Source organism: Columba livia, unplaced genomic scaffold (assembly GCF_036013475.1).
Source record: "Columba livia isolate bColLiv1 breed racing homer unplaced genomic scaffold, bColLiv1.pat.W.v2 Scaffold_387, whole genome shotgun sequence".
NCBI lineage: Eukaryota > Metazoa > Chordata > Aves > Columbiformes > Columbidae > Columba > Columba livia.
Window position 1 is genome coordinate 68,592 of NW_027043424.1, and position 20,411 is coordinate 89,002.

At 51.7% G+C, this 20,411-nt stretch overlaps 1 protein-coding gene across 1 annotated transcript; it reads right to left on the reverse strand.

Annotated features, from left to right (window-relative positions):
• Positions 1-14,384: 14,384 nt before the first annotated feature.
• On the reverse strand, positions 14,385-15,397 carry LOC102085541 (olfactory receptor 14J1). Its single transcript, XM_065048281.1, has 2 exons — positions 14,498-15,397; positions 14,385-14,390 (listed from the first exon to the last, which is right to left on the reverse strand). Exons 1-2 carry the CDS (start codon positions 15,395-15,397, stop codon positions 14,385-14,387), a joined length of 906 nt encoding a protein of 301 aa, XP_064904353.1.
• Between the last annotated feature and the right edge of the window lie 5,014 nt (positions 15,398-20,411).

The following is a 20,411-nucleotide window of genomic DNA, read 5'->3' on the forward strand; positions in this document are numbered from 1 at the left end:
AAAGTGCCTGTGACCCCCTGCAGTGCAGATCCCTCCTGTGAGCAGCCCCCTGGCCTCCTGTCCCACCCAGCAAAGCCTCTGCCCTCAGGGCCGGGGGCTCCAAGGCATGAAGCAGCTCCTGTGCAGCCAGAGCTCCAGTTCCTCTGCAGAGCACAGGGGCTGAGAGCAGCTGCCCGGCAGTGTTGGTGTCTGGGAGGTGGCTGCACAGCTGGGGAAGGGTGACGCTGTCTGAGTGCCCGGCTGCCTCTGCCCTGGCCTCTCTCACACCCACCCTCACCGCATTTTCCTTCTTGCTGCCCTGCTCTGGGTCACTGCTGTTGGGATCTTGTTCTTGCTGTCAGGCTCTCTGGGGATGGCAGTTTCAGCTGCAGAGTCACAGCCTGAGCTTGTGGGTCCTTTCCTGCAGGTGTGTCCATGGGCACACGTGTCCCAGCTTTGCTCTGACCTGTGGGCTGTGGGCAATGCAGTCTGTGGGGCTGGGGAATGAGCTGTGTGTGTCCTGGGCTAAATGTGGTTTGCTGAGACCTTAGGAAAGGGTGAGACCTGTCATGGTCTGAGGTGGATCCCTCTGCTCTCAGCAGTGCCTGGTGGCTTTTCAGGGTAACATGGGAGTGTGATCAGGCTCCATCTCAGAAAGTGCCAGCCCAGAGCAGCTGGATCAAGACAGAGGGACAGAGCAGCTGCCCTCACTCTGCACTGACCCACAGGCACCCTCTGGTCTCGCAGGACTCGCTCTGTTCTCCCTGAGTGCAGCAGAAATGCTGAGGGTTTTTGACTCCCAACAACACTCTGCAGTGAATATGGGGGGATATGTAAAAAAACGTGGAACTCCCAAACTACCTTCACCATCTCTGTTCCCTATCACTGGGAAAGCAAGTGCTGACAGCCGTTCTGTGTTAGCAGAACCAGGACAGTCCCCACTGTTCCCGTGGCCCCACTTCTGCAGAGCTGGGCTGACTCAGCGTGAGCCCATGGGCAGAGGCCCTGCTCTTGGTTGCACATTTTCCAGCCCCAAGCAGGGCTATAGCCACAGTGCTGGAGAAAGTTCCTCCAGAAAAGGAAAAGTGTGTCTGTCTGTGGCAGGGGACGATCTGTGGGAGTTGGTTTGATTTTTGTCCAAGAACTCTTCCCTGGCTTCTCACTGTCTCATTTTTCTCATGACAGTGCCCCATGCTCAGGAAAAGCATTTCAGTTGGGGTCATTTATATGAAAAATGGAGTGGCTTTCTCAGAGGAGTGTGTCCTGATTTTAGGTTGTCATTTCCATTTTAGAAGAGACCCCACATGTCAAGAAACAGCCAATGTCCAACAGCAGCTCCATCACCCAGTTCCTCCTCCTGCCGTTCACAGACACACGGGAGCTGCAGCTCTTGCACTTCTGGCTCTTCCTGGGCATCTACCTGGCTGCCCTCCTGGGCAACGGCCTCATCATCACCACCATAGCCTGGGACCAGCACCTCCACACCCCCATGTACTTCTTCCTGCTCAACCTCGCCCTCCTCGACCTGGGCTCTGTCTCCACCATTGTCCCCAAATCCATGGCCAACTCTCTGTGGGATTCCGGGGTCATTTCCTATGCAGGTTGAGCTGCACAACTCTTTCTGTTTGTCTTTTTAGCTTCAGCAGAGTTTTACCTTCTCACCATCATGTCGTACGACCGCTACGTTGCCATCTGCAAACCCCTGCACTACGGGACCCTCCTGGGCAGCAGAGCTTGTGTCCACATGGCAGCAGCTGCCTGGGCCACTGGGTTTCTCAGTGCTCTGCTGCACACGGCCAATACATTTTCACTGCCCCTGTGCAAGGGCAATGCCCTGGGCCAGATCTTCTGTGAAATCCCCCAGATCCTCAAGCTCTCCTGCTCACACTCCTACCTCAGGGAACTTGGGCTTCTTGTGGTCAGTGCCTGTTTAGGTTTTACGTGTTTTGTGTTCATTGTGGTGTCCTATGTGCAGATCTTGAGGGCCGTGCTGAGGATCCCCTCTGAGCAGGGACGGCACAAAGCCTTTTCCACCTGCCTCCCTCACCTGGCCGTGGTCTCCCTGTTCCTCAGCACTGCCTTGTTTGCCTACCTGAAGCCCCCCTCCATCTCCTCCCCAAGCCTGGACCTGGTGGTGTCAGTTCTGTACTCAGTGGTGCCTCCAGCAGTGAACCCCCTCATCTACAGCATGAGGAACCAGGAGCTCAAGGATGCCCTGTGCAAACTCATATCCCTCTGTTTTCTGAAGCAATAAACTGGCCGTCTTCTTCTATATAGGAGTTTTAATGTAGCTAATTACAAGCTCAGCCTGTCAACTGGATTTTCTGGTGTTGTTGGTTGTTTTCTTATTGTGATAATGTTGTCAACCCCTTTCTAATTCACTGCTGGCTTTTCTTTTATAACTGTTGGTTGCTTAAATGAGCAGCACTGCTCTCCTTGTCTCTAAAAAGAATAAAGGGCTCTTTAGTGACTTGTTTTTCTCTATATCCTTCCTGCAAAGGCTTTTTGGAGCTGCAGGGACAGTTCCTGTGCGTGGGTGGAGGGGAAAAAAGCTCTGGCATGGCAGCCCTGCCAGGGAGCAGCAGCGCTTGTTCTTCCAGAGCTGTTCTGGTTCCACTCCCACACTCTCCTTCTCATCCCTGGTGCTGGTGCAAGGCCTGAGTGCTCTGGCAGCTTGGTCACCGTCCTGCTGTGTGTCAGTGCTGTGGGCGCAGGCAGGGACAGGCAATGGGCACTGCTGTGACAGAGCTGGCCTCAGTAACAGTACTTGCACAAGGAAAAGTGATCTTCTTTGGGCAGTGCATGATGGTTTATATCTTCTTGCAATGTTTCTCTCAAGCTTATTCCTACAGAATTGGCCACAGATGAAACACCCGTGTGCAGCTGAACAGTGTGTGTGTGCAGGGCTGGCACACAGCAGTGTCCTCTCACAGCCAGGCTCCTGCCAGAGACCTGCAGGACCAGCAGAGCAGGGGCTGGGCTGTGCCCCTGTGCACTGGACACCCCACAGAAGGAGCCTCAGGTCAATCACCATGGACTGGCCCCTCACAACCGCCATTTCCAGCTCTGGCCTCTCACCCCAGCTCAGAGGTCTTTGTCCCTCCATGGAATTACACTGAATGACTAGGTCAGAAATCAAAGTTCACATTGTACAGATGGGACGTGAGCATTGAGAACAGGTACATGAGTTGACATGAACTTGAGTCAAAACAAACACCATCAGCTATTCCTGGGGTTCCATGATGGCCTTTGGGACAGACAGGGTCTCGAGGTCATTTCTCATTAGGAATAACATTGCATGGAAACTGTTTGAATGCAGCACTGGGTTGTGCTTCCTTTAATCAATGTCCCTGTGTCCATTCCTCGTGACGTGGAACATATCAGATGAGTGCAGAGCAGGTGACACACCACAGGGCTGAGGTGTCTCCCGTCCTTTGGGAGCGGCAACAGGAGGCCAGAGGGACACTGTGACTCCTGCCGCTGTGTGTGAAAGGAACAGACTCTGTCTCTGAACATCCCTGGGTGCACAAGGAGCCCATGAGGCCAGCTCAGATGTGGACACCTGACAGACACTGACATTTCTGTGTGTGACACCAGAACAAACCTCACTGGCCCAGACAGATCAATCTCACCTGCTCCTGTCTGCTACGATGTCCTTACCCGTGAGTCTGGATTGTGGTCTCAAATGTGTCAGAGCAAACAGAGAGGTACTCAGGTCCTTGGAAAAGGCAGTTGTCAAACCTGCCTTCAAGAAGGGCAGGAATGAGAATTGTCAGAACTACAGGCTACTCAGCCCAGCTCCATCCCTGGGAAGGGAATGGGACAAGTCTTCCTGCAGCCATGTCCAGACACTTGGAACACAAGGAAGGGATTGCTGAACCCAAATGGGCAGGGAAAGAAGGGCACATTGTGCACATGGAAATTCGCAAGGTGTCAGACATGGTTTCCTGTGGTGTCCTTATAATGCGATTGGTGCCCTCTGGGCTGAAGAAGTGGATGTTTGGTGTGAAGTTGGCTGGATGATGAAGCCCAAACGTCACCAGTGGTACAAAGTGTCCACAGAGCCAGTTACCAGTGGGATCCCTCAGGGACCAGCACTTGGGCCAACACTGTTGAACGTCTCTGTTCTCCCCCTGTATGATGTGACACAGTGAACCTTCAGCTCCTTAGTGGATGGTGCAAAGCTGGGCAGAGGCCTTGGACAAGCTCACCTGGGTCACCCTGCCCTGAGCAGGACAGTGAGACAAGATGATGTTCACACCTGAGTTGCTCTGTGATTCCAGGAATCTTTCCCTTGGAAACGTTTTGGAAGAAGGAAGAGGTGGAGGAACAAGAAAATAAAAAATACAGGCAGAGAAGGAGACCTCAAAGGTGTCAAATAAACAGAGCAGTTCTGTGAAGAATGTTTCTCTATTCAGATTGTTAGCAGGAAATCTATAACTAGCTCCCCAAACTCCCTGTTCTGCTCATTGGCCCCTGGGATTTCCAGCACATTTCTTTACATCAGATTCTGCACTGAAGTTTGCACTGATTGTTACAGCTTCTTCGCAGGATTGCTTCATGTTTCCTTAGAGAACTGGATGTAAACAGGCACCGGGGAATTTTTAATTAGAGGAAACAACAAAGGAAAAAAAAAAGAAAACACAATAGAACTTAATGATGTTTCTCAGTTCTGTGGTTAAATTAAGTAGTTTCCAGCGAGGTCCATTGCCATAATTGAAGAGTTGCCTGTAGGGAGTAGGAGAGCAACTGCTGAAAGACTTGACCTGCCTGAAGCTCAAAGCAGAGTGAGAGCTGAGAGGCTCTGAATGAGCCAAGAGTGAGAGGTGAAGAACCTCTGGGGAGCGATGGAAAGTGCAAATGTCCAGACAGGCTTCTGAAGAGATGAGTTCAGACACGGGGAGCTGGGTAAGGACAGGTGGAAACTCCTGGATGTGCAGGGGATTAAATACACGTAGTGATAGACAGAGTTCTGGCACTGCAAGCACAGGGAAAGGCCAACGTTTCATCTCCCACAGTCCGTACACAATCTGAAAATTCATATTTTGGCAGGATAGAAATTCTGCAGACATTTTATTGGAAATTTTCAATTATTTCATCTGATCAAAAAAAGAGTGTGGGGTTTTATGTTGTTGTTGTTGTTGGTTTGGTTTTTAAGTTTTGAGGGGAGTTCTCAGGTTTTCGGGCTGAGCTCCATGGTCTCTCTATAAGCATTCAGTGCAAACCTCGAGAGGCCCCGTGTACCTGAGGTGTTTGCCTGGGACTGCAGGTATCAGACCAGACTGAGCAATGGTGCTTTCCTCATTTACAATTAGTATTCAACACTTGTGCATCTAATTAGATAAGTTTCAGGACTGTAGGTGAAGAGGCAGATATGTGAAGAGCACTTAGAAGATGTGATAGAAGAATATTCCAGTTGATAATAGAGAATCATAGAATTATTTCAGTTGGAAGAGACCCTCAGGAGCATTGAGTCCAACCACAACCTAAATCTAGCACTGAACCATGTTTCTAAGAACCTCTTCTAAATGCCTTTAAAACACCTACAGAGATGGTGACTCCACCACTGCCATGGGAAGCCTGTTCCACCACATGACAACACTTTCCAGGAAGAATTGTTTTCCTAATATTCAATCTAAACCTCCCATGGCATAACTTGGGGCCATTTCCTTTTGTCCTATGACTTGCTACTTGGGAGAAGAGACCAACCCCCTCCACGTTCAACCTCCTTTCAGGCAGTTGTGGACAGCGAGAAGGTCTCCCCTCAGCCTCCTGATCTAGAGGCTGAACCCACCAGCTCCCTCAACCGCTCCTCATCACACTTGTGCTCCAGACCCTCACCAGCTCCATTCCCTCCTCTGCACTCTCTCTAGTGCCTCAATGTCCTTCTTATGATGAATGGCCCAAACGTGAACACAGGATTCAAGATGCCACCTCATCAGCGCTGAGAACAGTGGCACAATGACGCTAGTCCTGCTGGCCACACCATTCCTGATACAAGCCAGGATGCTGGTGGCCCTTTTGGCCACCTGGGCACACACAGGCTCATGTTCAGCTGTTGTCGATCAACACCCCCTGATCCCTTTCCACCAGGCAATGTTCCAGCCACTCTTCCCTGAGCCTGGGGTTGTAGTGACCCAAGTGCAGGACCCGGCACTTGGTCTGGTCAAACCTCATACAAATGGCCTCAGCCCAATGATCCAGTGGGTCCAGATCCCCCTGCATGGCCTTCCCACCCTCCAGCAGATCAACACTACCACCCAACCTGGTGTCATCTGCAAACTTAATGAGGGTGCACGCGATCCCCTCATCCACATCACTGATAAAGCTTAAATAGGACTGAGTCAAATACTGAGCCCTGGGGACACCACTTGTGACCGGATACCAACTGGATTTGGCTCTGTTCACCACAATTCTTTTGGTCCAGCCTTCCATCACACATACACCATCCAGGCCACGAGCTGCAGCTTCTCCAGGAGATGCTGTGGGATACGGTGTCACAGGCTTTACTGCAGTCTAAGGACACAACACCCACAGCCCGTGTGGCGGATTCACTCCCCACAACAGACTTTCCCTCATCTGCTCAGCCGGTCACCTTGTCACAGAAGAGATCAGGGTGGTCAAGCAGGACCTGCCTTTCATCCAGCCATGCTGATTGGGCCCGATTGCTCGTCTCGTCTGTGTGACCTCACAGTCCTTTCCCAGCCGTGTTCCTGCTGTTGGCCAATCCCCTGCAGAGGCAGAAGTGACCTCACAGTCCCCTCCACACCCATTGGTTCCTGCCTGTGAGTTCCTGAGACACAAGTGACCACATGACATTGTACCCACCATCACCCTCCTTGTGGTCCAGTGTGTGAGCAGGTCAAACTAAGCTGCTTTCATCAAATTTATCCAATAGATTTCCTATCAAGGGTTTGAGTGGAGAAACGTTCCTCAGAGGAGCTGCTGTATTTACTCTGGGGCATTTTATATCTCCAAGGAAAAGATTCATGGAATCCTACAATAACGCAGGTTGGAAGAGACCCCTGAATACCATCTCTGTCCCACTGACCTTTATGGCACCCCAAGGAACAGCTGACAGCATTTGTGCTCATTTGGGTTCATCTCACCACATACACACAGTGGACATGCACATGATGTGTATGTTTACATCTCATCTGGACAACGAAAACATGGACTTTTGACCTAGTATTTCATACAATCATAGAATGTCCTGAGTTGGAAGGGACCCACAAGGATCATGGAGTCCAACTCGTGTCCCTGCACAGGACACCCCACAGGTCACCCTGTGTTTCTGAGGATGTTGTCCAATCTCTTCTTGAACACTGTCAGGTTGGGGCTGTGACACCTCACTGGGGAGCCTGTTCAGTGTCCAGCACCTCTTGGGGAAGAACCTGTTCCTAATATCCAACCTAAACCTCCCCTAACACATTTTTCTTCCATTCCCTTGGATATTGTCATTGGTCACCACAGAGAAGAGATCAGTACCTTCCCCTCCTTCTCCCCTTGTGAGGAAGCTGTAGCCACCATGAGGTCTCCTTTGAGTCTTTTCTTCAGCTCTGATGCTCAGAAACCCCTTGGTTTGCTTTCTGAAGCAGAAAGGAGGAGCCATGACCTGCAGGCAATGGGAAGGGGGATCCTGTCCCTCACACACGGCTCAGGGCTCTTCCTGGGACCGTGGGATGTGGGTGTGCAAGGCCCAGGGAAGGACAACACTGGGACAACAACTTCCAGCTTCCCCATGGGGCTGCAAGGAGGCACCGAGGCCCCAGTGCCATGAGGACAACATGTCTTCTGCTGGGCCTCAGTGGCAGAGACAACTGCCATGGCCAAGGGGACAGAGACCTGGGTTCTGTGGGTCCCTTCCAGCCTTACAGCGCCCTTTGCCATCTCCACCACAGGCTGTTCTACACGGTGCTACCCCTGCCCCTCTTTCCCTGCAGGCTGCAGACACCCATCTCGCTTCCCCACCTGCTCTCACCCAGCATTTCTGCACCTTCACTGCTGTGTCTGCACCCTCACTGGCTGCTCTTTGGCACACAAACCATGGGCTGATCCAGCTCCCTCTGGGTCACCTCTTGCCCCACAGCACTGCCCTTCCAGTGACATTTCTTACTCCTGACATCCAGTCCTTACCTTCCAAGTTGCACTTTCTGACCTTTTTTTTCCCTCTTCTGCTTTTTGCTATTACCAAGGAAAGCTCGGCCATCTCACTAACAGGCCTCCATGCATGGAACCCAACTCATAAGATGTTTCGAGATCTTTTACCTGAGAGAAGCAGCCTCACACTGATCTTCTAAATCCCCTGACTGCTGTTGGTCTTTCATCTTCTCTGACAAACACGACCATGTTCCTGCTGCTGTCCCATCATGTTCTTATGCAGAATGGACATGACAACCCGTCTCTAAGGCCTCTTTTTGGGTAGGGCCTTTGGGTACTTGGGCAGAGGTTCTTTCCCAGCCATGTCCCTGCTGCTGGGCTGTTACCTCCAGAGACAGACCTCACTGTCTCCTTCACAGATACATGCTTCTTACTGGATTATGAGATATTGGGACACAACTGATGTCATAACACACCATACCCATCTATAAAACTCCTATGGCCCAATACCTGATCAGATGAATGTATGCTTGTTTTATCAAAGTTATCAAATATATTTCCTACTAATGATTTGAGTGGGGAAACATCCCAGTGCTGCATCCAGGCAAATTTCTCTGGTATGTAACATCCAACGTGAAGTGACCTGTAGATACTGTCTGCCCCACAGGCCTTCATGAAACCTCAAGGAATGGCTGGTTTCACTTGGGCTCATCTCACCTTGGGTTCCTCTCACCTCACATACATGATGTGCATGCTCACAGCTCATCTGTTCAATGAAAACCTCCTGTTGCCACTCCCAAGGGATGGGAGGTACCTCAGCCCTAAGGTGTGTCCCCCTGCTCTGCACTCCTCTGAGATGTCCCACGTCATGTGGAATGGACACAGGGATCTCAGTTCAAGGAAGCACATCCAGGGCTGCATTCACGTGTTTTCCTGTGGGATGTTCCTCCCAACATGAAGTGATCTCGAGACGCTGCCTGTCCAACGGGCCCTTATGGAACCCCCTGGAATAACCGGATGGTGTTTGTGCTCACTCAGGTTCATGTTACCTCACATACATGATGTGCATTCTCGCATCTCATCTATACAATACAAACCTGCACTGCTGAACTACTCATTTGGTGTCCACCCATGCAGGGAAGAACAACATCTGTGGGTGAGGGGCCAGGGCTGGAAATGGTGGAGGGGGTTGGAGGGGTTTGGAGCTCATTGACAATATCTTCCTGACACGGGTGACTGAGGAGTCAGTGGGGTGAGGTGCCCTGTGGGACTTCACACTTACAAACCAGAAAGAGTTGGTCAGGATGGAACAGTCAGGGATGGAAAGTGGAGCTGAGGCTCCTGGGAGATGAGAACAAGGCCAAGAGCAGGATTTCAGGAGAGCAAGCTTTGGCCTGCTGAGGGACCTGCTTGGGTCCCATGGGATATGACCTTGGTGTCTGCAGAGCTTTTCTCTCCCATCTCCTCCCTCCTCTCTCCCACCTGCTGTTGTGCAGCGTTTTTTACCCTTTCTCACATACAATATCCCAGAGGTGCTGCCAGCATCACTGAGTGGCTCAGGTTTGGCAAGAAGTGGGTCCATCCTGGAGCAGCTGAAATCAGCTCTGTCTGACATTGGTCAAACTCCTGTTGTCTTCCCGGAGAGGTGACAACTGTAGCACACCCACACCTACCCCCAGTTCCAAGAGTTTGTCATGTAAACCCAATAGAGAGTGACAATGTGTTGGGTGTTGCAAACTACATGATCATGTAGAAGAAATGGACAAGATCTTCTGTCAGCAACTCAAGGAGGAAGTCACCAGTCAATGAGCAGGTTCCTATGGGGAACTGTAATTGCTCTGACATTAACTGGCCTGGCAAAGTAGCAAGTGCCATCAGTCCAAAGGATCTTGGGCCAACTGCTTAACATGTCTGCATTGTGGGCCAATGAGAGTGATGCTCAACTGGATCTGGAACTGGGAAACAGACCAGGAAGGGCTGGTGAGGGATGTGAACATCAGTGTCCACCTTGTCTGTTGTGAGCAGGACACAGTGGGGTCCCAGGCACCAGAGGGGAGGGAGGAAGGCCAGCAGCAGAGCACAGGCTGGTGGGCTCCAGAGGAGAAGACTTTGTCAAACTGGGGGTGCTGATTCAGGTGGTGCCATGGGAAGCAGCTCAGAAGGGTGAAGGAGCTCAGGAAATCTGATCAGCCTTTCAGGACAGGCTGCTCCAAGCACAAGAATGATCTATCTGAGAACCAGCAAAATGAAGCATTTATCTCATGCGGGAGTTTGTCTGAACTGATGGAGCTCCAGGGCACAAAGGCAGCACACAGAGGTGGGAGCAGGGGAAGCTTCAAAGGAGGAATTTAGAAACCTTGTCCATGGATGTGGGGATGATGCCAAAGCTGCCCTGGACTTGGTACCTGCAGGGGAGGCTGAGGGCGGCAAGATGAACTGACACAGCTTCCTTACAGAAAAAGACCAGGGTAACATAGACCTGCTGCTGAACTTCGTAAGAGTAGAATCAGACAGGACTGAGGTTCTTCATGGCTTCTTTGCCTCCATCTTCACCAGCAAGGTCTCCTGGGACTTTGTTCCTGAAGGCAGGAGTCTGGAGAACACCCAGCAGTGGATGGGGCTCAAGTCAGGGGTGACCTGAGCAAACTCAGACACCATTACAGAACAGGAGATGGGTCACTTGACCAGCTCCTGAACACGAGTATCACTGTGCTGTGGCACCTGAGATTGCCAGGAACACCCACCTCTTGGTCCAGAGGAGTGTGACTCCTCTTGAGCTGTCCTGGACTGTCTCCTCACTCACATGGTGATTTAGTCACCCACTTTTCTGAAATATTCAGTCTTTATCAGGAGATGCAACACATCAATATGAACTGGAGGCTGCTGATGCCGCCTGTTCTGGAAAGGGAGGGAAGGGAGAGCAGGGAATGAAACAGAAGAAATTTGGCTTTATTGCTATTTATTATGGAAATGCTCTCTGTTTGGCTATTCCTGAAATCTCCCTAATCATCCACACCAGACTTGAAGCCTTTAGGAAAATGATGCACAGAGCCTTGGCTTGTAAGAGCATTTTAGCTGTTAATGAGCCCTCTGCTGTCATGATCCAGAACTGCAGCTACTGAAACTGAACAAACCTCCAATGAAGTGAAAGGCAGAAGCAAACCCCAAGTTTCTGAGGGTGTTTGGACCCCATGAAGGGCCATCACTGACACAGCTGTGAAGGAAACAACCAGTGCAGGTCCCTGTCCCTGGAGGCTGCTGAAGGAAAGACTTGGAGACACTGGTTCCAGGTGGTGAGGGCCATGTGGAGGTGGCTCTGATGCCATGTCAGCCCTTGATGCTTGTTCATCACCAGAATGGCTGAGCACTGACCCCTGGGACCTGGTGGATTTTTCTGAACTGATTTTCAAGGCTTTTCCTGTGGTCAGTGTGGGTGTTTTGTGTTTTGGGGTGGGTTTTATGTTGAGTGCTGTTGCTTTAACTGGTTGTGTTTTTATGATAATTTGTGCAGAAAGGGCAGTCACAGGACAGCACCCAATATGTCAAAACTGATGCTGAATGAAATGCCGTAAAGACCTGGTGAGTTCCTCCTGTGTCTGTGTCTCTCCTGGAAGGAGTCTGTCCCGAGAAGGGGATCCAGCTCCTGCCACTCTCTGCAGAGGCACATGAGCAGTGTCCATCACCTGGGAACAGAAAGTGTGATGTTTGCCAGACCAGCCTTCATCTCACCACCAAGAGCAGGGACAGCACCCTGGGCCTCCTGGGCACAAGGACAGCCTCGGGGCCAGCAGCACCCCGAAGTCCTTCCTCCACAGAGTGCTGGGTGCATGGGCAGTGGGTGGGGTGGGACACTGGGGGCCCATGTCACCTCCATGTCACAATGCGACCACCGGCAATGCTGATGTCACAATGCCCCGGGGCAGTATAAAAGGGAGCAGCGTCCCGTGTCTGCTGCCAGAGCTGGCCTGGAGGCAGCCTGAAGACATCGGAGAGGAAGTCCTTGAGGAGCCGGTGGAATCCCTTGACAGGGACTGAAGGAGGAAGACCTGGACGAGGCAGCTGGAGTTTCTCTGCTGCAAGGCCATCTCCCAGCAGGGCAACCTTCCAGGTTCATCTGATGGATAAACATTCTTTTCAGCTGGATAGCAGTAGCAAAATGAAGGGAATGTCTTCTTGAGGAGCACTGCAGAGCTCACCGTCCTGATGGAGTGGGGAGCTAGGGTCAGCAGCTGTAGGAAGTGGAATGCAGAGTGGTTTGAAGGGGGCCCGGTGCACTCAAGGGCACCAGAAGGTAGATGCATCCTTCCGACAAGGTGATGAAGCGAATGGCTAAGCTGGGCAAGGTTCCAAGTGTTTGTCAGGAATTTCCTCAGCATGTAGTGCTAGTGAAAGGAGATAGAAGGAATAGAGGGAGAGGGAAGAGGTGAAGGAAGAGGAGAAGCGAAGAGGAAGCGAAGAGGAAGCGAAGCGAAGCGAAGAGGAAGCGAAGCGAAGCGAAGCGAAGCGAAGCGAAGCGAAGCGAAGCGAAGCGAAGCGAAGCGAAGAGAAGAGAAGAGAAGAGAAGAGAAGAGAAGAGAAGAGAAGAGAAGAGAAGAGATCATCATCCTATCATTCTATCATTCTATTATTCTGTTTTCTTCTGGGAGGCATGACCAGCCTGTGGGCCGAGGAGCCAGGTCTCGCTCAAATGCTCAGGGAACAGCCGATCGCCAGTGTTGGGGTCAGGAAGGAATTTTCCCCCGGGGCAGACTGGCCCTGGTCCCCGGGGTTTTTTTGCCTTCCTCTGCAGCATTGAGCATGACCACCTGTCAGAGCTCCTCTGGGCCCTTTTGGCTCGGTTCATGCCCACTGCTCTTGCCCTCCAAGGCACCACTCGTGCCCTGGCTTTCTCGGGTTCTTTCTCCAAGGGCAAGTTTGCAGCAGGAGCCAGCTCTCCTCCTTCTCCTTCTTCTATTAACATTTGTAATTTTAATAAAATAAATCTAAATATTAAAAAAAAAAAAAAAATCTGTTTCCAGTTGTATCCTTTGTCTATGTGTCCCTGAAACTGTTTTTGGATCTAAAACCTCTCTGGCATTTCAGTCGAACAGTCCCATCTTTATTGGACTCCTTGTGAGCGTACAGAATAGAGCAGCACAGCACAGCACAGCACAGCATGGTTGTGCTCAGTAGCTGTGCCTGGAGCACGATGAGCTCTGAGCCAGGCCTGAGGACTCCATCCAGGAGAGCCGCTCTCTGCAGGGCAGGGCCCAGGCCCGTCCAGGAGATGGGGCAGAGACAGGCACACACACCTACAACATGGCTCAGGCAGGCACCAGAGGTCCCAGGCTGAGCTGAGACACGGCCCCTGGGCCCCTGCAGGAGATGGTCCCCAGGGAGGCCGGTCCCAGCCACTGAGGCCTTTGAGCACCCCAAGACCCTGTAGACACGGATGGCTGGCAGCTTTGGAGACTGAGTCTTGGCCCAGATGGACCTTCTCTCTGATCAGGACTTTTGCTCTCAGATTCTTTTGTTTAGGTATGTTTTTTCCAAAGCAAAGATCTCAGGCATTACTAAACAGGAGAACAAGGAGAAAAAGAAATCCATGTCACACACCACACACTATCCCATGTGTGTATGAGTTTTGACGCAAATGTCCAAAATGGCAGTAGCTTCCTTACTCTTTGAGTACTCAAAAGAGTATCTCTTAAAGGCTTTCCATAAGTTCTGAACCTCTTCCCACCAATCAAGGTAGGCAAATAACTCCGAGAAAGGTGCAAGTCACACAGGAGGTGTGGAAGGTTTACCCTGCGGCTGAAGTGCATTTTGCATCCCCTGTACAGATGGCCAACTGTGGATCTTGGTTTGGGTAGAAAAGGAAACATGACTGCAGTAGCAGCAATGGACTCTTTTTGCTCATTTGGGAAGAGTCATCATTTGCCTGGCTGTGCTTTGGGAATGGATTCAAAGCGAGTCTTATTTCCATGGCGGTCTGTTGGCACTGTCCAGCGCAGCCTATGGCTCTGGTCACACTGGGGATTTTCTCCACGCTGCAGTGGTTGAAACCATCCTGTTATCCCCTCAGAAAAGGCTTTGTGAGCCTGGTCCTCCTCGCTGTGGGGCCTCATGGACATCAGCTCTGGTGCAGAGAGGGGACAGCTACCAGGGCTCTTCTCTTGGTTGCAGGGCTGGTTTCTGCCATCTTTGACTTGATCTGTAAAGGTGGACAGAGATGTGGGATGAAAAATAACATTTCTTTGAGGGCAATATTTTCGGAGTTAAAAAAGCAAAACCAAACAAGTCTTCCCCGAACTCCAAAAATTAACCTAAAACTACGAAACACAAAAAAGACAGGTTGGACCTGTCATGAGTCATGTCATGAGTGATATACAGATGATGGGAAGTGTAATGCCTTTGAAAAGAATCCAGCCATTAGTACCTTCAAGGCATCCTTGAGCTCCTGGTTCCTCATGCTGTAGATGAGGGGGTTCACTGCTGGAGGTACCACTGAGTACAGAACTGACACCACCAGGTCCAGGGATGGGGAGGAGATGGAGGGAGGCTTCAGGTAGGCAAACATGGCAGTGCTGAGGAACAGGGAGACCACGGCCAGGTGAGGGAGGCAGGTGGAAAAGGCTTTGTGCCGTCCCTGCTCAGAGGGGATCCTCAGCACGGCCCTCAAGATCTGCACATAGGACACCACAATAAAAATGAAACACATAAAAACTAAAGATCCACTAAACACAAGAAGCCCAAGTTCCCTGAGGTAGGAGTGTGAGCAGGAGAGCTTGAGGATGTGGGGGATTTCACAGAAGAACTGGCCCAGGGCATTGCCCTGGCACAGGGGCAGTGAAAATGTATTGGCCGTGTGCAGCAGAGCATTGAGAAACCCAGTGGCCCAGGCAGCTGCTGCCATGTGGACACAAGCTCTGCTGCCCAGGAGGGTCCCGTAGTGCAGGGGTTTGCAGATGGCAACGTAGCGGTCGTACGACATGATGGTGAGAAGGTAAAACTCTGCTGAAGCTAAAAAGACAAACAGAAAGAGTTGTGTAGCACACCCTGCATAGGAAATTACCCTGTTGTCCCACAGAGAGTTGGCCATGGACTTGGGGACAATGGTGGAGATGCAGCCCAGGTCGAGGAGGGCGAGGTTGAGCAGGAAGAAGTACATGGGGGTGTGGAGGTGCTGGTCCCAGGCTATGGTGGTGATGATGAGGCCGTTGCCCAGGAGGGCAGCCAGGTAGATGCCCAGGAAGAGCCAGAAGTGCAAGAGCTGCAGCTCCCGTGTGTCTGTGAACGGCAGGAGGAGGAACTGGCTGATGGAGCTGCTGTTGGACATTGGCTGCCTGTGGGCATGAGGACCTGTTATAGGAGGAAAAGATAGTGAAGGTTTAGATGAGACTTCTCTGGGAATCATCAAAACCATTTCCCACAGACCCTCCCACCCTGTCACACAAAGAGACACTTCTCTTTTTCCAGGAGAACGTCCTGGCTGAGCCCTCGTTGGTGCTTGATGAGTGTGCAATGAAGAGCAGGGTCTCTGCCCGGGGCTCCTGAGGACTCAGCCTGACCCTGTGTGATCGGGTGGGCAGGGGCCAGTCCTGGGGTTCAGCTTTGTCAGCTGGAACCGCTCCTGGTGCAGAAGGGACTGTCAGCATCTGTACCCCCAGGCCTGAGAAGCTGAGTTTGAGAGGTTTGGTATTTCTACAGCTCCTTCTCCCCTCCCACCCTGGGGAGTGTTGTTGGGTGTCAGAAACCCTCAGCATTTCTGCTGCACTCAGGGAGAACAGAGCGAGTCCTGCGAGACCAGAGGATGTCTGTGGGTCAGTGCGGAGTGAGGGCAGCTGCTCTGTCCCTCTGTCTTGCTCCAGCTGCCCTGGGCTGGCACCTTTCTGAGATGGAGCCTGATCACACTCCCATGTTACCCTGAAAAGCCACCAGGCACTGCTGAGAGCAGAGGGATCCACCTCAGACCATGACAGGTCTCATCCTTTCCTAAGGTCTCAGCAAACCACATTTAGCCCAGGACACACACAGCTCATTCCCCAGCCCCACAGACTGCATTGCCCACACCCCACAGGTCAGAGCAAAGCTGGGACACGTGTGCCCATGGACACACCTGCAGGAAAGGACTCACAAGATCAGGCTGTGACTCTGCAGCTGAAACTGCCATCCCCAGAGAGCCTGACAGAAGAACAAGATCCCAACAGCAGTGACCCAGAGCAGGGGAGCAAGAAGGAGAATGCGGTGAGGGTGGGTGTGAGAGAGGCCAGGGCAGAGGCAGCCGGGCACTCAGACAGCGTCACCCTTCCCCAGCTGTGCAGCACCTCCCAGACACCAACACTGCCGGGCAGCTGCTCTCAGCCCCTGTGCTCTGCAGAGGAACTGGAGCTCTGGCTGCACAGGAGCTGCTTCATGCCTTGGAGCCCCCGGCCCTGAGGGCAGAGGCTTTGCTGGGTGGGACAGGAGGCCAGGGGGCTGCTCACAGGAGGATCTGCACTGCAGGGGATCACAGGGACTTTTCTCTCTTCTCCCTCCCATAACCATTCCAGGTTTGGTTTCCTCTCCTTTCTGATCATTTCCCTGCTGCGTGGAGATTCTCCCCTGGGAGGTGTTTCCCTGTCCATGTCTCTTCCCTGTCAGTGCTCACAGACCATCCCACCCTCTGTGCCCTCCCCCTGGCCCTACAGATCCTGCCTGTTCACAGGGCACTGCCTGGGGGCATCTTCCTGTCTGCAGGCTGGAAAACAGGACAGGTCAGACTAAGGCTGACGGGTCCAGCCAAGGTGATGCAGGTGCTGTGCACAGGCAGAGGGGTGGGGAAGGGATGTCATGAGCCTTCTGGCAGATGTACTGATCACTCAGAGTTGCAGTTCAGGAGTCTCAGTGACTTGTTTAAGCATGAGAGCTCATTTTCATTTTATCCTTTCCTGCACCCCCCACCCCTTGGGAGAGGAAACTGAAAAGACAGGCTCAGGAAAGCTCCTTATCTGTCTGGCAATCCTTGCAATGATCTTCTCCTTGAGGCATCCACTTGGAAAAATGCTGGGGGTGATCTGGATGTGTGAGCAACCCTGACCCACACAGCACCCTCTCCACAGCAGAGGCACCTTTCTTGCCCAATAGGGTTTGCTCCTCCACCACATCTTCTCCCCTCAGTGTTGCTGGGATCTCCCGGGCAGGCTGAGCGCTGACCCTGGCAGGCGGCAGAGTCCCTGCCCGGCACAGCCCTGGGGTGCAGGGACCCTGCTCTGCAGGACAGCCCTGGGCACCCCTGCCTGCACATTTACATTTACACCCCACAGCCACCCTGGGGACAACGCAGCATTCACGTCTTGTCACTCTGACAGTGCAGAAGGCAATCCCTGCTCTGCAGCACATCCTCTCCTCTGATCAGAGAATCTCTGAGAGCTGTACTTACATCTCTCACAGGCTCTGCAATGTGACAGCTTTCTGAGATCCTACCAAGATTTGCAGATGCAATGTCCTGCAGCCACAGGCTTCATATCTCTGAAGATTTTTCTCCAGGTGACCCCTCAGCATCCTCCCACCCCAGGCTGCGTTTCCCTCTCTGTGCCTGGCTCCTGTGCCCTCGGTGCTGCAGGCAGAGCCCTCAGCCCTGCTGCGTGTGCAGAGGAGCTGCTCCTGGGCAGAGCTGTCTCTCTGCAGCGCTGCCGCTGCCATGAGCTCCCTGTGTCCCAGGAGCCCAGCCCAGCTCAGCAGCACAGGAGCAGCCCATGATGTCCCTTTCTCTGTCCCCTCTGGGCTCCTCCAGGTGTCCCTGGGGCTCCAATGGCACAGCTTCGAAGTTGAAGTAATCAGTGATGTTGATTCTCTCTCCTCTTCAGAGACACTACTTTCCAGCATTGTTTTTTTCATTTTCAAAAATAAATCGGTAAATCATATTTTCTTGTCCCATCATTAGACAGGACACCAGGAATATTACAGAAAAGGGTCTAATTTCTCCAAGCTAGGGGAGGAATAGCTTCAGTTGAATGAACTTAGGCCTTTTGTTCTGGTTTTACACTCCTACGTCTACAGAGACATTCATCATTCTCTGGCCATGTCATGTCTGTGCTCTGATTCAAAACCTTTGCACACATGGGCTCTTGGACACTTGGTACCAGGTTTCTTGTGGCAGGTCAGAGCTGGGCTGGTGCCACAGCTGGGGTGGCTCAGCCCAGATGTGAGGCAATGTCCTCAGCCAGGGACCTGACTGGGGAGCTGGAGCTGTCAGTGCTGCAGACAGAGCTGTGACACGGATGGAATGAACTGCCAGGCAGGGTGGCAGGAGTGAGTTCATCTGGTCTCAAGGACAGCAGCCTCCAAGCACAGCAACAGTCCAGATCAGAACTCAGTCCAGACCTGTAAGGCAATTCAGGGGCCCCATAATGAGCTGTTACTACTGCAGGAACAGTTAAAGGAGAAACAAAGACACTGTGTGGACACTAATGAATATAATAAGAGGTGAGAATCCCTGTGTCCTCTCGTTCTCCCTCTTTACCAGCAAGGTCTCTGAGATCTCTGTGGCTGGAGGCAGAACAACCAGCAGTGCATGGGGATCAAGTCAGGGGTCACTGGAACTAACACAATCCTTTCCAGTCTATGGGACAGCAGGGGCAGCATCCCAGGAGCTGGGACAGCAGGACGATGACACAGTGAGGCCACTCTCCCCCATCTTGGAAAGCTCATGGAGACTGGGGGGACTCCCTGACCACTGGCAGCTCTCACACAGTGTGTGCACTTTTCAAAATGGCCAATGGGTGAGCAGGGAACTAAGGGCTGTGCCCCAGAGCATGTCCACTGGGACCCCATTTCTGGGTGTCTGGAAGAGAAGGTGACGGGGTTTGCCCAGGACAGGTTGTGTCTGTCCATCCTCTTTGCTTTCTGTGAGGAAAGGACAGGGTGGTGGACGTGGGGTAACAACAACGGTCTGATACGTGAATGTCAGCAAGGCATTCAGTGTCATCTCCTGTAGTATTCTTGTGTCCAAGGTAGTATATTATGGTCTGTGTTAGTGTGTAAGTAGATGGATAAAAAGCCAAGTGACCAAGATGTGTCTGGATCAAGCCTGAGTAATCTGGTCTGACCCTGCTTTGAGCAGGAGGTTGGTCAAAACACCTCCCGAGGTCCTATCCAGCGTGAATGACGCTGTCCTTCCTTCCCCTTCATGTTTTCCAATTAGGGAGAGCTCTCAGGTTCTCTGTGACCACAGAAATAATTCACATGAGGTGCAGGGCTGCTTTACAAGTGCCCCCGAACAGTCCTGACCACATCTTTTCCATCCTTTCTCTTTTGCCCTGACCCAAGGTCTTCTTTTTTTGCTGTCCTAATGCCCTTCCAGAAAGAACACCCCATGTTATTAACCCTTTCAGAGCAGGTTGCTCAACAGGTGTCAGCATCCATGTACAGAGTCTGCACATCAGCCAGACACAAATCCATCATTATAGAAATGGAGACGAGGCTCTTGACCAGCTCCTTGCAGCGAGCAATTAGCACAACTTGTCTGCTGAGATTCCAGGGAACACGGAACTTTAAGAACTGAGAAGTTTTAGTCCTCGCTGAGCACCCTGGTTCATCTCCTGACCCATGTGGTGCTTCAGGCTGTGAAGAGAATCAAAACCAGCCGTTGGACTGGGGTAGTTCCATTTTACACGTGTCACATGGGGCAGATGAAGGGAGCTCAGAACTCCAGACTCTGCTGCACGGTTGGGACTGCAGAGACTGGAAATGCAGGTGACAGTGTGTGTCAGTGCACACACATAAAGATTCTGGCTTCCTTTGGGCCTTTGCACTGACCTGGGACCTGTTCCTTGGCCTTCTTTGTCTCAAAAAGAAACTATTCTCCTATGCAACCTCCATATCACACCACGTAAGAAATAATTAAAAAGTAGAAAAATAATGAAAGAAGCACAATTTGGGGGTAATTCTGTTCAAGAGGTGTACTCTTTAAATGATTAAATAAAAAAACAAGTGAGAGAAAAAGCATTGTTCTAAGAAATTCTTTCAAGACACAACTGCTGAGGTGTAGTAGATGTTTTGAAAAGCAAGAATGACTGTTAGGAATTAAATTAAAGAGCTTTAGTTCATCATGATCCTCAGTGAGAATAAGGAGTTCCCTGTTACTGTTACTAGTGCCAGCACCACTGTTCACAAACATCCTTCAGAGCATCTCCATTGTTCCTGGGCTCCAAAGCTCATCCTGCTCAGAGTTTGACAGGATTGCTGCAAACCCCTGTGACCCAAATCTCTACAACTGTCTCTGCTCAACAGCCTTTCACCCCAGGAAGGGGAAAACTGCCAATGCAGGCACCAAACCTGTGCCCAACCTGCCTGGAGAGCCAGGACAGTTG

What these genes read in the sequence shown, in the direction of transcription:
- LOC102085541 (XM_065048281.1), bottom strand. Translation starts at nt 15,397, where the DNA reads ATGTCCAACAGCAGCTCCATCAGCCAGTTCCTCCTCCTGCCGTTCACA.